At 38.2% G+C, this 16,088-nt stretch overlaps 1 protein-coding gene across 1 annotated transcript in view; it reads right to left on the bottom strand.

The window, feature by feature from the left end:
- The window catches only part of LOC141265457 (dynein axonemal heavy chain 5-like), a 526,560-nt gene that overhangs the window by 65,303 nt on the left and 445,169 nt on the right, over positions 1–16,088 (bottom strand). Inside the window, exons 63-67 of the mRNA XM_073678599.1 lie at positions 14,857–15,051; positions 13,408–13,563; positions 12,870–13,052; positions 2,485–2,655; positions 696–1,074 (exon numbers count right to left, since the gene is read on the bottom strand). Coding sequence (XP_073534700.1) covers positions 696–1,074; positions 2,485–2,655; positions 12,870–13,052; positions 13,408–13,563; positions 14,857–15,051 — 1,084 coding nt within the window. The remainder of the gene's footprint in view (positions 1–695; positions 1,075–2,484; positions 2,656–12,869; positions 13,053–13,407; positions 13,564–14,856; positions 15,052–16,088) is intronic.

Below are 16,088 nucleotides of genomic sequence, written 5' to 3'. Positions count from 1 at the left end.
ACCCAGGGGTTTTGTAGGTTCGAGTAGGCATTCAATATCCAATCATTAGTAGCCCAGCTCTCCGGACATCGGTGGTTTAAAAGGGCGGGGTATTCCAGAAGCACCATAGCCTCTTCTGCTCTATTTCCATTCTACAAAGAAGCAGCGGCGAGGGCATACCATGCAGGGTATTACAGTGTTGCCCCATTCACTTTAATGAAACAGTGCTTGAATGCCCAGCACAGCTGCTACTATATACATGGCTATGGTGCATAGGTAACACCATAGCCCCTTCAAACAGCTGGTTAGTTGGGATACTGAGAGTTGGACTTCCACCAGATACTGATGGCCTTTCATTAGTCTAAATCGGTAAATTCCCTTTAATTGGTGGTTTAAGTTGCCATATACATAAAATAACCTAAACATGAGAAGCAACAACTTTTTCATATTGTATGGGAAAATAAAGGAATATTGTATAGGTGGTTATATCTACATTAAGACTAGATTGCTGGAGCGGGAAGCAAAGTGTTAAATCTGTGAACAGATTATAGTTAAATATTAATACATTATTAATATGAGAACTAATATAATATTAGTTTAAAACATTGTTTAGTAACAATTCTAGGCTCTTATTTAACTGTTTTGGGATTAGCTGTTGGCCAATAAAATATAAAACTGGGGAGAAAGTGCTGACTGAGAACGTATTCATATTGTACCTTTAATAAAAGTTTGGAATTCATTATGAGAGATTTTCTTAGCTTGCAGATCTATCTTTAATGCCATGAGCAAAGTGAACAGAAACTTGTGGTTTTCATACAGGCCCCGAGCAGTGTACTTAAACACCTCGAAAGTAAGGTACTCAATGATGTTTGCAATTCTCTTGGCGGTCAGTTGGGACTTCACAGATCTTTCCATCGATAAGTCGAAGATGCCCAGGAACTGACGGAGTGATGTCTGATACATTACATTCACCAAACTCATTTCCACGATGAGGAAGTAGAGGATGCTGCCACGTGTTGCTACAGGGCGATATTCCTCACGAGCTGTATTAATCTTCAGCTCTGTTTCTGCTGCAATCGTCAGCTTCTCACTGACCTTGAAAAATCAAAACCCACAGCACATTTATAATTCATATACATGAATCACAAGAAAGCATAGTTTTGTTCTCAGACATTTACAAATCTAGGGCTATCTTGTATCTTATGACAGTTAAAAAAAGTTGCATATTCCCTTTGCATACTAATTATTATTAAAAATTATCCATAATTTCAGCTGAACATTCAATTGCAAGCAGCAATACATATAGGCACTCTGTTGTTGCCGTATGGAGCCTCTAGTAAAGTTTCTAGGGCAGAATAACTCTGCAGTAAAGCCTCCGCTAACACAAAGTGGTATGCCACCGTATGATATTGGGGGCACAGTGGAGCCCTAGAGACTTTTTTGTGCAGTATTATCACTAATTTAATAAAAAATTAATAATAGTCAGTATATATCTTAAAGGGAACCTGCCAGCTGATCCATGCTGTGCAAGCAACGGAAGCTTGAATCAAAGCCAGAGAGTTTCAGAGAAAATAAATTTAGGAAATCCAACCGGGAACTATAGCTGGAGACAAGACTAGTCCGGTGGAGCATCCGACCGGCTTTTCATCACACTCCTAGACGTGATTGACCGGTCTCTTTCATAAGGAAAGACCTGTCAATCACTTGGAGCAGCACTGGGAAATGTCAGCCAGGATCGGTACCGGACCAGTCTTGATTCTTGGGCAGCAGGAATCACATGGCAAGTTCCCTTTAATAGGGTGCAAAAATGTCGAGTGAATTGGGCTGAATGGATTAGGAAGTCAGAACTGATGGCAAAAAGAGAAAATCTATAGACTTCATAGCATAAAAATCTAGGTTTGACTGATCAAAGATTGATTCCCATTTCAACACAATGAAACTTTATGACAAGACAATTTTGATATCCTTTTGATTGTAACTTTGCAATCCACACTGGAAAATAAAAAGATGATATTTAAAGGTTGAGCAATATTTACTGTTAAATGGCACCCACAAAACGAGTCCACGACTTACAGAAACCAAATTATTCTCACAAATGAAGGCTATATCAGCCGTATAAGTCTTTACACAGCAGGCAGAATTATATTTGTGTCTGATATAAATGTTTAATTTTCTTGGAACAACTTTAATGGTAATGCATTTATTATTACTACATTTCTAATCGCATCTGGGACATTGGTACAATAATTTTTTATCTTTTGTACTGTGTCTTGGCAAATGTTTCACAAGCATTAATAATGAATTGCATGTGGCTAACAAGGTAAAGCCAAATTGTGCTAAGACATACAGTATATATATTTATCCTCCAGGCCCATTGGCAACACAGCATCATTATTTAGCACTATTAAACCAAAGCCAGATATATTTTTCTTAAGCTGTTAGGTTGTATTATCACATTACACCAAGCACATAAATTCAGTAACGTAGATATATGATACGCTGTACCTCTTCTGCTGTGGTTTTTGTGATCCTGAGAACCTCAATTAGAGACTCATCTTCTACAAGAGAACCTTGTGTGCTGGTGAGACGGAATAAGAGATTGTCCTCAAGCTCCTGCATCTTCCTCTTGTTTGAAGTCACTTCTTCCATTAGCTTGACCCTCTCAGCCTCTAGCTCCTAAAGACAAGTGTACAGAAATTTGGGCTTATCAGCACAACACAGAATAAGGCAATTTCATGGACAGCAGTTCATTTTCATGTATAATTTTCAGATTTTCCTTTGCAGAATATGTATTCCTCTCCTCTTATGGAAACATTTACTAGTATCGGTATATTTAGAATATATTGGGTCAGGAAAAAGGAGTTGTATAGTACATTTTTGTTTAACAAATTTCAAAATTTAGATAACATTTGAAGCACCAGTCCGAAGTTTTTTTTATTTCACCACTGGAGTAGTATCACTAATGACTGTTCCTTGCCACTAGTAAAATATGTACCAGCTGCCATCTTCAGCTCTTCTCGGTGCTGCTCCGGTCCTGATACGCCATCTTATGAACGCAGTTCCTAAATGACCGAAAGTCAGAGCCAACAGTCACAAGCTCTCAATGTAAGTCTATAAAAACCTTGATTTGGCTCTCAAAGACTTCCTTGCATTGAGGCCACGTTCCCCACCTTCAGTATTTGGTCAGTATTTTACATCAGTATTTGTAAGCCAAAACCAGGAGTGGGTGATAAATACAGAAGTGGTGACGTGTTTCTATTATACTTTTCCTCTGACTGTTCCACTCCTGGCTTTGGCTCACAAATACTGATGTAAAATACTGACCAAGTACTGAAGGTGGGTACGTGGCCTGAAAGTAACTTCTGGCTCGCCCAACAAACACTGGAGCGATCCGGCAGGTTACAAACAGCAGAAGACCGACCAGAGAGGTGCTGGTAAGAGCAGAAGACAGCAGCTTGAAAGTATTTTACTACGGGCAGGGAACATACATTAGTGATACCACTCCAGCGGTGAAATAAAAAAAACGTCAGCATAGTGCTTTAAATACAAATAAAGAAAAAAAGGATATGTTTTTTATGTAATTAGTCATATTTTGATCAAAATAACAAATATGCTCAGGAATAAAGTCACCTCCAAACCTGCACTTATTTCAAGTGCCAGTTCTCTAGTCCAGCCTTTGTCCTGTACTTAGCAGCCAAACTGCAAACTTACCATAGAGAAAAAAAACAAAAAAATACAAATTAGGTTTGGCAAAAGTGCCTACCAGGGCATGGATGAAAAAATATGTTATGTTATGAGTAGACTGTTCCACTTCTTTGTATGACAAGGTTAAAATACAAAATATATAATTTTATGTTATTTTGCTAAATATTTTGCAGAGCAGACCAAGTAACCACATGACATCTTATAGACACCATTCCATCTATAACATAGTGGTGCCTTCCAAGCAGAAGCCGCCTGAAGAATGGACTGGGGACTTCTTTTAGACGTTTCACGGCTTTTGAAGCCTGAAGCGGTTAAAAGTAACAAAAGTTGGAACATATGCACAGTAAGTGGTTTTTACATAGCTGTGCATATGTTCTTTATTTTTAATGTTTATTGAGCCAAATAAGCCTGAAAAAGACATTGTGTGCACATACCCTAAGAATTGTACCTGTGGCACAAACATTTTAGACTTATGCAAATATTATTAATTACAATAATTCATAGATAATATAGTCTGAAAAGCTGCACAATGTAATTCCTTTATGGCAGTATAGGAAAACAATAATCTTTGTAATTGAAAATTACATTATCGATGGTTATATGTTTGGCAGTTCATACATTTGTATGGTCCAATAAAGGGGAATCGGTCATCAATTTTTTGCTACCTCATCTGAGAGCAGCATGATGTTGGCAAAGAGACCCTGAATCCAACAATGTATCACTTAGATTACTGGATGCAGCCGTTCTTACACAATCAGAGCTTTTATATTTAGCAATGCAGCAGAGCTGAGAAAGCTAGCCCTGCTCATACCATGTACAAAGTGTATAGACAGTGAGCTGCTTATCACAGAAGGGGGCGGAGTTTGGACAACCTAGCACAGGGCAGCTAGTCCCAGCAATGATAATGTCCTAGAGATAAAAACCTTCAAGGGCTGCAAAGTTGTGAGATATGCTCTTCTGTGATCCTGCTGAATATTACTATTTTTTTTGGGGGGTGGACCCAATTAGGATTTTTGCTATGGGGCCCCATGATTTATATGTATGCTCCTGCCTTAAGAATTATTTTCCAGGTTAACATCACCATAGCAAACACTAGTGAACAAGGCGCTTAATGTTGTGTGAATACAATGAAACTCTGGAATTGCTCCTGCACCAAAGCTTTGATTTGTGCTTCAATTATATATAAGTATGGTAAATGTTTCAGCTTACCCTCATAAAGAATAACTGTGAAACTTGTATAAATACAGCACATAAGTGCATTTATTAAAATGCCCATAGCAGCAGCAGCATTCATGGGACGGCATAGGGAATATGGATTGTATTGCCAGAAGCATTGAACATTACAATAAAGAAATAAGTGGCCAGATGGAGCACCATGGTACACTTTCATCCTTTCCAATTGTTCCGTTACAGAGAAAGATCTTTATTGCACTGCAGAGGCATCGTAGAATGAGTGATGGGAATAAATACTCATAGATATTGTGTAAAGCTTTGCTAACATGTAAAATATTATGAAGTGTTTGAGCAATAGATTTTCTCAGATCTTCAATTACACTTCACTCTGATCCATTCCCAGGGTTTCTATGGATATCACACATGTGGGTGTACATGCGAATGCCTGATGGACCATTTTTTCATTATCTTTAAATAGCACTAAACACACTGCGGAGAAGATATGCCAGAGCAATGCTGAGACAACGGCAAAATCATTTTATAACAGGATAATAAAAGTGATAGAAATAGGTGTAAATGTCCACCAAACGGCCAGAAGTAGTCAAACATCACATCCATAAATGGTTCTGGGTCACTTTGCTGCTATAAAAGCCTCCACCTTGGGAAAGCCTTCCATTGCATACCGGAAAATTACTAGGGGGGTATGTGACGTCTTTTAAACTCAGACAAAGCAAGAAACGCTTCAGGAAACTCTGGCTTTTTTTTCCTGATGCATCTTTTGTGTCACTGGTTTTTTTGGACGTTTCCTGGGCATTTTTCCTCCAGTTTTGGCTGCCTGCATCTTTCAAGAAGGTTTTTCCATGGTTTTTGTGACATCATTTTTACTATCGTTTTATGGTCAATTTTTTACTTCATTGAATAATGTGGTCAATACAAAAGGACTGGTACCTGATTTATTCCTTTAAAAGACCTTACAAAGTACCAGGGGACATTCGTTAAATATGAAGGAAAGGCAATTCTGATGTCTAAATAGGAAAGAGTTCTTTACTGTTAAAGTAGTCAGACGGTGTAATAATAATAATAATCTTTATATTTACATAGCACCTACATATTCCGCAGCACTTTACAGATATTATGGGCACTGTCCCAATTGGGGCTCACAATCTAGATTCCCTATCAGTATGTCTTTGGAGTGTGGGAGGAAACCGGAGAACCTGGATGAAACCCACGCAAACACGGGGAGAACATACAAACTCCTTGCAGATGTTGTCCTTGGTGGGATTTGAACCCAGGATATATGGGTTATAAATAATCTAGCGAGAGAGAATGTATAACTGGTGGAGAAAGGTGGAACTTGATGGACCTGTGACTTATTTCAACCCATAAGTATGTAACCGTGTCACTATAAAGAAACCGCTAGCTTTTTTTTAAGCAGAAACTATGGCAAAACGCTTCAAAAGACGTCCGGGCGTCTTCCTCGCATGTATTGTAAAGTATAGAATGTCTTCCGAGTGGAAAACACCAGAAGAGTGGACATGTCACTTTTTTTTATCAGCTTAGCATTTTAAAGTGAATCTGTCAGCAGGTTTTTGCTATGGAATCTGAGAGCAGCATGATATAGGAACAGAGACCTGGATTCCAGCAATGTGTCACTTACTTGGCGGTGTTTTGCTGTTATCGCTAAAGGACAATTGGCCTCATGCCTCCTAGTCCATCCACACCCCCATCACTGATCAGCAGCTCTCTGTCGCTATACAATGTATATAGAGATCTGGGGTGAGGGGGGTTATACACAGCTCAGCAACTGAGCTCTGCTAGATCTGCAGCAGAGAAAGCGGTGACTATCATAACTGCTGCATCCAGCAAACTAAGCCTATGCTCATTCTTTTGAGCGTTTTCTGATGGGTTTTTCAGTCAGTTTCAGCAGCAAAATCCACCTGAAAGGATGTTGTTTGCATATACCCCAATTACCTCCTATAATTACCTTCATTTAACTGCAAGAGCTTTAACCAGTTCATGACTGAGATATTTACCCCCCTTCTTGATCAGGGACATCTCAGTACATGCAATTTTAATGGCTTTATAATTTTTTCTCGTTCGGATATTCAAATAATTTTTGTTTATTTTTTTCCGCGACACATGGGGATTAATATTTATGTAATTTTTATATTCCTTCTTTTGCAGATACCAGGGTAAGATGTAAAGAATAATAGGAAATACATGTCTATTTTTCACATTTTGTTTTAATTTTTTTTACGACTGCAAAGGACCACTAAAAACATTTCACAAATGCGTTCCCCTTTCCTTTACATATAAATAATTTTCTTATATTGGACATATTTTTTCTATGGGGGCAGAGCTAGAAACAGCTATGTAGACTTGCAGTGTCTTTTTTTTATATTCTTTAAGCTTTTTTTCTGTTTTAATTCTGACATTTTTTTTTTATTTATTTTATCCATTGTGCCCGTTTAAGGTCTTAAAAGACCTTTGTGAGGGGTGGATGGAGGGTGAAAGGGGAGGGGCATTTTAACATATCCATATAATTCATACATTCTTTTTTTTGCTGATTTTCCCTATTCCTGTGAGTGGTATATTAGCCCCAGCTACAGAGAAATTTCAGCCTCCTGCATGCATAGCATAGCTGTCTGGGTGTCCTAGGACTCAAAGCTCCTGTTCCCTCCCTGACCCAATTATCACATATTCCCTGCATCTGAGGATGAAGCAGGGTAAGTGCTTCCTTGTCTTTATACACAGCACTGGATCAGTACTGTATATACAGAGATCCAGAAGTTAAACATGGTAAGAAACAATGTCTATCTTCTCTCTGGGGAGTCTGGCTGAGCGTGACAGCAGCTTCCCTCCCCCACAGAGTCACAATCTAGTGAAAGCTGCTTAGACTGCACTGACCTTTTAGGACGTCAGTGCAGAGATAAGAGTGGACTGCCTAGTTGTTTATAGTTCAGAAGTTGCTAAGGGGGGTTTTCTGGGACAAAACTTGCTAGTGACTGCAGCATGATGAATTCTAACAGTATGTAATGTCTGCACTGTGAGGTTTCCGCTATGTCTTACAGTCCCACTGCTTGTCACGTAACTGCAAATGCGATTTGCGTACTTACATTCATGTACTGACTACTGTCTCTGTTACTGGCTTCAATAGTCTCAAGGGAAGCGGAAAAGAATGCAGTTAGCACGTGATTGCAAAAATGCAAATCGCATGAATGGTTACGTGATGAGCGCCGGAAGCATGAAACAAATTGGAATCATAACAGGAAGTGCAACCCCAGCCATCAGACATTAGCCTCTTCCCAACATGGGACGTACTGGTATGTCAGATCTTCAATTAGTGTGTGATGTGATGTGATGTACTTGTACATTGGACGTTGGGTGCTGGTGTAGAAACTGGACTTAGGAGCAGACGTCAAGTATATTACTCATCAGGCATTTTCCTGCAATAGCGGCAACGGAAGCTAGATCCATTCACTGCTGTTTAACCATTTAAATGCCACTGTCAATCACTGACAGCGAAATTTAAATGTTGCCACTACCATTGCACACGTGCGTCCACAGGGTGATAAGGAGTTGTCATGGCAGCAGGGGGGTTGTTGAAGGTCCCCATAGCTGCCACCTTAGTCCTTCTTTGAAACCCAGTATATATAGAACAAGTGATAAAACGAGGACAGTTTCAAGTCCCCTATAGTGATTAAAAGATAAAGTATAACTAAATAAATAAAATATATAAAAAAAACTTTTTAAAATATAAAATCAAGTTACCGACGTTTCCCCCATTAAAAAAAGAAATAAAATAAAAACTTGGTAAAACATAAAAAGTCCTTTCTATCAAAGTATAAAACTAATTAATGCTTAAGGTAAACAGTGTAAAGAGAAAAAAAAAATCAATGTTAGAATTGCTGTTTTTCGCCGCAATTTCCTAAAAAAAATGCAATAAAAAGCAACTCAAAAAGTTGTATGCAATGATATCAATAGAAACATTAGCTCACCATGAAAAAGAAACTTACATGTTTCAGACAACAGAAACTAAATTATTATTATTATTTTTTTTTTAATTTCTAAATTTTTTAGACAGTTTAGATAAAAAAAAGCAACTACACAACTTTCAATGTTGAAAAGGGATTCTGTTTGAGGGAACTCTGGTGTGGATTGAAGCAAATACCTAGAAAAAAAGGAGGAATAATTGGGTTGGAATATTTGTGAGTGGTGGTAATCTGCCACTCACAAAGATTAAGTGCTTTGGTTTTGTAGATTTTAAGTTTGCGAGCAGGGACCTCACTCCTAATGTAATTGTTTAATCTGTCTGACCTTGTATTGAATTTATTGTCTGTACATGTCCCTCCTTAATTGTAAAGTGCTGCGGAATATGTTGGCTCTATATAAATAAAAATTATTATTATTATTGCTTTTTATGTATGATTTCTTTCTTTTTTTATTTTCATCTTCCATTCTGTCAGTAAGCTTCATGGGTGTGAGCACTCCTGATAAGATTTTTATTTTTTTTTATCTTGCTTTACCTTGCATTCAAACTACTATTGGTTTAGAAACAAGCAACCCCTCATCCGGTCATGTCAATTACAAAAATTAAAAAAAAAGTTATGAATGAAGGGATTGAGAAAACTCAAGCTCAAAAATGAAAAAATGCCCTGTCATGCAGGGGTTAAATTATGTGTCTTTTAGCTTATGAATGTCAATGGTTGGAATAAAATACTATGGTATTAAGATTTGGTTTAGATTCATCTTAGATGTGTTTTCACTGGAGCTCAAGGGCCCATATATGGAAAACAGCCCCAGATCATTACTCATCTTCCATCAATCATGATCATTTATGGCCAACACCATTATGGAACCCAAATCATGAATCTTGGGAAGACCATTTTTTTCTGCCGATGTTTCCTGAAGGCAGTTTACAACTCATTAAATCCCTTATTTTGTAGGCACTAATGGTTTAGTTCTGGGAGGGTATGGGATGTATTACCTGTTGTCATTACAGTTATAGGGGTTGCTCCTTTCCAGACAATGTCCTGCCCAGGCTCCAGTGTGTTAAAAAATAAACTGCATTGAATACCCTTTCCCTGGATCCACCGGCGAGTGGAATTTTCTGCGGTGCTGAAGTCACATAGACAACTTGGCAGCCAATCTGTGAGCCCAGCTGCTCTGAAGAAGCTCACTGATTGGCTGGCATGCTGTCGATGTGATGTTAGCGCCACAGCCAATGTCAGACTTCTGAAGCAACGGTAGAGACTCGCTGGTGGACCCGAGGAAGGTTAATACAGAGGAGTTTGTTATGTTTTAAAGGGAACCGGTCACCAGGTTTTCCCAGTATAGATAAAGGCCCCCACCTTTACTGACTCTTTTACAGCAGTCTAGCCACCTGTATATAAGCCCCCACCCCCTCTGCATATCTAAAAAAATACCTTTTATAATCTCCCTGTATTGCACGGTCTTGGCATCACTGGTTGTGCTCGACACCAACACTATCTCCCAACCGCTGTCCTCCTACCCAGCTTGATGAGGATGACACCTCCTACGTCATGGGCACAGACCCCCAATCTCGCTCCTGTGCAGGCGTACTTTGCTATGTCCTGCCGAGGGCAGAGTAAAGTACTGTAATGCACATGCACCAACTTTACTTAGAAGTCATCTGTGCTACTTGTCCTCTCATAAAAGAAAAGATTTTAAAGGTGACAGGTTCCATTTAACAAACTGCAGCCGGGGCAAAACAATGTCTGAAAGGGAACAACCCCTATAACTATAGTAGGGTATTAATATTAAATGCATAAATATAGATATTGGAGAGGAATCTGCCTAATTGTTCCATATGGAAAGTCATTTCAGTAACACTCCATTGGGAGTACTAGATCAACATACATTTTGGCCATGCAGTGTATTTTTTCAGTGATAAATGAATACATGAATGTTAATACAAAAATGCCTCTTACTTTACAGCTAATTGAATATTTTATTTTCTTTCAACAGATTTCAATTTTACGGTGGATAGCTGATGTTTGCACAGTCATTACCTTTTTGTTTTCAATCCATTTATTGTATAAAATGATTGTATACAATATGATGTGCTGTGAGGAAGCCTTTAATGAGACCTCTACCATTTATATCACAAAGTTAAATCAATTATAAAAGGATTTCATACTTTAAGCATATTACTGTAACAATTTTGGTATCATCTTATACTGGGTTCACATGAAAGGAAATGAAAAAAGAAAAAATGTTTTGTGTTTTTTGACATCCTTTCACTAAAAAATTGTTTGTCCAAAACCTTTTAACATCCATTGCAAAAGTTGATCTGATTAAAAGATATTGGACAGGTACAGGTACAGTACAGACCAAAAGTTTGGACACACCTTCTCATTTAAAGATTTTTCTGTATTTTCATGACTATGAAAATTGTACATTCACACTGAAGGCATCAAAACTATGAATTAACACATGTGGAATTATATACTTAACAAAAAAGTGTGAAACAACTGAAAATATGTCTTATACTCTAGGTTCTTCAAAGTAGCCACCTTTTGCTTTGATGACTGCTTTGCACATTCTTGGCATTCTCTTGATGAGCTTCAAGAGGTAGTCACCGGAAATGGTTTTCACTTCACAGGTGTGCCCTGTCAGGTTTAATAAGTGGAATTTCTTGCCTTATAAATGGGGTTGGGACCATCAGTTGTGTTGTGCAGAAGTCAGGTGGATACACAGCTGATAGTCCTACTGAATAGACTGTTAGAATTTGTATTATGGCAAGAAAAAAGCAGCGAAGTAAAGAAAAACGAGTGGCCATCATTACTTTAAGAAATGAAGGTCAGTCAGTCCGAAAAATTGGGCAAACTTGTCCCCAAGTGCAGTTGCAAAAACCATCAGGCGCTACAAAGAAACTGGCTCATATGAGGACCACACCAGGAAAGGAAGACCAAGAGTCGCCTCTGCTTCTGAAGATAAGTTTATCCGCGTCACCAGCCTCAGAAATTGCAGGTTAACAGCAGCTCAGATTAGAGACCAGGTCAATGCCACACAGAGTTCTAGCAGCAGACATATCTCTTCAACAACTGTTAAGAGGAGACTTTGTGCAGCAGGCCTTCATGGTAAAATAGCTGCTAGGAAACCACTGCTAAGGACAGGCAACAAGCAGAAGAGACTTGTTTGGGCTAAAGAACACAAGGAATGGACATTAGACCAGTGGAAATCTGTGCTTTGGTCTGATGAGTCCAAATTTGAGATCTTTGGTTCCAACCAAAGTGTCTTTGTGCGACACAGAAAAGGTGAACGGATGGACTCTACATGCCTTGTTCCCACCATGAAGCATGGAGGAGGAGGTGTGATGGTGTGGGGGTGCTTTGCTGGTGACACTGTTGGGGATTTATTCAAAATTGAAGGCATACTGAAACAGCATGGCTACCACAGCATCTTGCAGCGGCATGTTATTCCATCCGGTTTGCGTTTAGTTGGACCATCATTTATTTTTCAACAGGACAATGACCCCAAACACACTTCCAGGCTGTGTAAGAGCTATTTTACCAAGAAGGAGAGTGATGGGGTGCTACGCCAGATGACCTGGTCTCCACAGTCACCAGACCTGAACCCAATCAGAGTGCAGAGTGAGGGCAAAAGGGCCAACAAGTGCTAAGCATCTCTGGGAACTCCTTCATGATTGTTGGAAGACCATTTCCGGTGACTACCTCTTGAAGCTCATCAAGAGAATGCCAAGAGTGTGCAAAGCAGTCATCAAAGCAAAAGTTGGCTGCTTTGAAGAACCTAGAATATAAGACATATTTTCAGCTGTTTCACACTTTTTTGTTAAGTATATAATTCCACATGTGTTAATTCATAGTTTTGATGCCTTCAGTGTGAATGTACAATTTTCAAAGTCATGAAAATACAGAAAAATCTTTAAATGAGAAGATGTGTCCAAACTTTTGGTCTGTACTGTATGTTCATAAACACCAAATAATAAAAGATGCTTATAGATCACCTAAGTTTAACAGTTTACATACCTGCTTTTCGGTCAATATCACACGCCCAAGGAGCTGATCTTCTAAACCTTTCATAGTAACAGTAAAGTCAATGACTGCTGTCTTGGCACTGATTTCAGGGGTATAGGCTGGGTTGGCCAGTTTAGTTGTGATATAAAGAGTAAATCCTTTCATAACATCAACTTCTTTATCACCAACTTTTACCTACAAGAAATCAGACAATTTATATCTATCAGCATTTGAAAAGATCGTTTTGGTGATTTGCACCTTGAAAAATGTATTGTATCATTGGAGCTCAGCTAAGACTGTGTCGGGGGCTCCATTCAAAGCCTCGGTCACAGATTGTATCACACTTGATAGAAATTTTTGGACATCACTATAAGTCAGTGAGGAGTGCTGAGCACTGTAGGTGTCAGTCGTGTCTGGCCTTGATGTCTATTTTTAACCAAAACTGTTATGCAGACATTAACAAAGTTGGGTTGTATCTGTCTATAAAAGATTGGCTGGTTTCAGCTGAGAAAGGCAGAATTCTGAACATTATTACTTCTAGTCATCTTACTTTGAAGGTAGAGCCAGATTTAATGAAGTTTTTCTCCAGAACATTATCAAGTGCCGGGTCAAGTTCTTCTCCAACATCTTCTATCATGAGTGGTCTTCCTAGAGAAAGGCTGTCCTCCAAGTGGGTCCTGAAATATTTGTGATTCAGGGATGTCACCTGTGATTAGACAACAAATGGAAGAAATCAAATAGCCTTTTCTGCATCTTATAATCATTTTCTATTTTTTGTCTTCATTAAGGTGTCTTCATATTTACTACTCCAGGGTTTGTGTGAAAACTATGTCGTAACCTTAATATAATCATATATTACACTATATATACACATACATTTGCAGAAGATGTATATTGCAATTCTCTTCCAGATCTATAATAGCAGCATTGACCTTTGACTCAGTTAATGGAGTCACAATTCGAAATTATACAAGGATAATGTCATATAAATGTAATAATAGTAGAGAAAGTGCAGGGTAAAATAAGATGTATAAAAAAAATATAAAAGCGGTTGCCAAGCCTAATCTGATATTCAGAACTATACCTAGCACTTTACAGCATGTGGCTGGGTTTTATGTTCTGTAACAAAGAATAAGATAAATAAAATTATAATTGGGATTTCATGTTTATGGCTTCCCAATAGATTTATTAACAACATATGGGCCATCAGAATTCAGTGTTAATTACCAAGCTGCAGGCACAACTTTGTTAAGTGAAACGGAGACACACAGGGAAGAGGGAAGGGTGGTTATTATCATCATAAAGCCACTGACAATGTGGATCAAACTAAAATAATAGGATGCACATTAAAAAGAATGCCTTTGCCATAGATTTCTTTTCAGAACTAAAACAATAGCCTTAATCTACTGTTTACAATGGAGCGAAACCATAGAAGATGTAGAAGTTTGCAGTTGCACTTATAGTGCAACCTGATTAAGACTGGCCACTTTTGCACTTGTTTCATTATCGCTGTTCCCTTGAAAATTATTATTATTTTTTTTTTTTAAACATGCCAAACGGTTCCACAGATATAGTCCTTTTTATTAAGGGCTCATTTGTATGATCTTTAACAAGGGGGCATTGTGTACAGTGCAATAATGCAGAGCACTCTAAAGACACGGCCCCAGATAATACTGTATGCCACACCCCCTTGGTAAAGACCATTCTAAATATAAAGGACAATATCTCTGGATTCAAATCTCGCAGATGTAAAAAAAATGGTATAGTAAGCAGATAAGTAGGAAAAAAATAATAGCAAAAACTGGCCACTTTTAACCTCGTGGCAAGTCCTTTTTAAGCCCTGGTATCTCACGGTACCCTACACCCCCTCGTCCACACAAGAGAATACCAGTGCTAGAAGTGAAATGCGATTGGGCAAGCCCAGGGCTCAAGTTATGCTTCTAGTACATGCAGAGCCAAGTGCAATCAGTGTCCGGCAATAATGTTTTCTTCATCTTACCTGTAACTCATTGTTCTTCTCTTTATTCTTGATCCAGATTTTACCCTGACCTTGTGGGTCTATAAGAAGGGGGAAGCGAGATGCTTTCGTAACAATGATTCCATTCTGAATAGAGAGGTCGTCGCTGGGAAGTCCTTGAAGATTCCATTCACCAATCGTAGCATTGTCCACCAGCATAGAGATGAGATTCAGGTCCTAAAGAACAAATGAAAGCTTCACGTTATAAAGTTTACAATGTGGGAAAAAAAATCTGATTTTATCAATAAAAGACTTTGGTCTGGAAACAGAGACATCATGAAACACCAGTCCGAGGTTTGTCCTACTACTTATTCATATTCTATATTACAAGAAAATTGCCATTTTGCTGTAAAGCTTGGTAAATTTGTCATCTTTTGCAAATAATCCACTCTATATAAAGACTGGTGGAACTGAAGAAAATTATTACCAAAATTATTTAAGAACATTGTAAATTTTCAACACCTTGGATAAATACTACACTAAAGCCTCCCCTAACTATGCCTCTGACTGACACAAATGGAGCAAAATGTACAATGTTCTTTTCAGCAAGACTTTTGAGACTCAATAGACTTGAATTATTTCCACTATTTTTTTCCTCTTTGTGACATGAATTATTGTGCACAATAATCATTCTCCCTATCATGCGAAAAATTGCTGTGTGTGTGGCTAACAGAAGAGTTTTTAAAAAGATATCAAGGGAGGACAAATAAGGATTTCAATTCTTTCAGTAGTAGTTGGAAAGGTTAAATAAGAAATCCTGTCTGCATCTATTGTAGGCAAAGGCTGGGCACATAGGTGTAATCATATACTGCAGTCATATTGCAGGAGATGTTGATCACCGCTGTTAAAACAGGTGTAAAAAGTAATATCCTTGTTGTTCTGTTATTTTTTAAGGTGTCACTGAAAGCCTGACAGCTTTATGGCACTTTGAGAGGTACTGGACTAAAATTCTTCAACAAGAACTCAATCTTACAAGTCAGAACTTTTCCATTACAATGTCATTTTTTTGGTCCATAAACCTCAGATGTCATTTATTTGAGTCTTTGAACCATGACAGCCACTATATGCTTTTGCAACCAAGAAATATAGAACTGACAGAGAAAATTAATTAAAATGTCCTGCTCTTAGACAAAACCAAAAGTGACAACAGAGGCTTGACACTTTCAATCACTTTCTTCCAATCTAAAATGACAACAAAAGAAGATTGGGGATGT

Source organism: Phyllobates terribilis, unplaced genomic scaffold (genome assembly GCF_046119375.1).
Source record: "Phyllobates terribilis strain yellow unplaced genomic scaffold, ASM4611937v1 Scaffold_4__5_contigs__length_816908805, whole genome shotgun sequence".
NCBI lineage: Eukaryota > Metazoa > Chordata > Amphibia > Anura > Dendrobatidae > Phyllobates > Phyllobates terribilis.
Note: the sequence above shows the minus strand (reverse complement) of the source record. Positions and strands in the feature narration are given on the sequence as shown.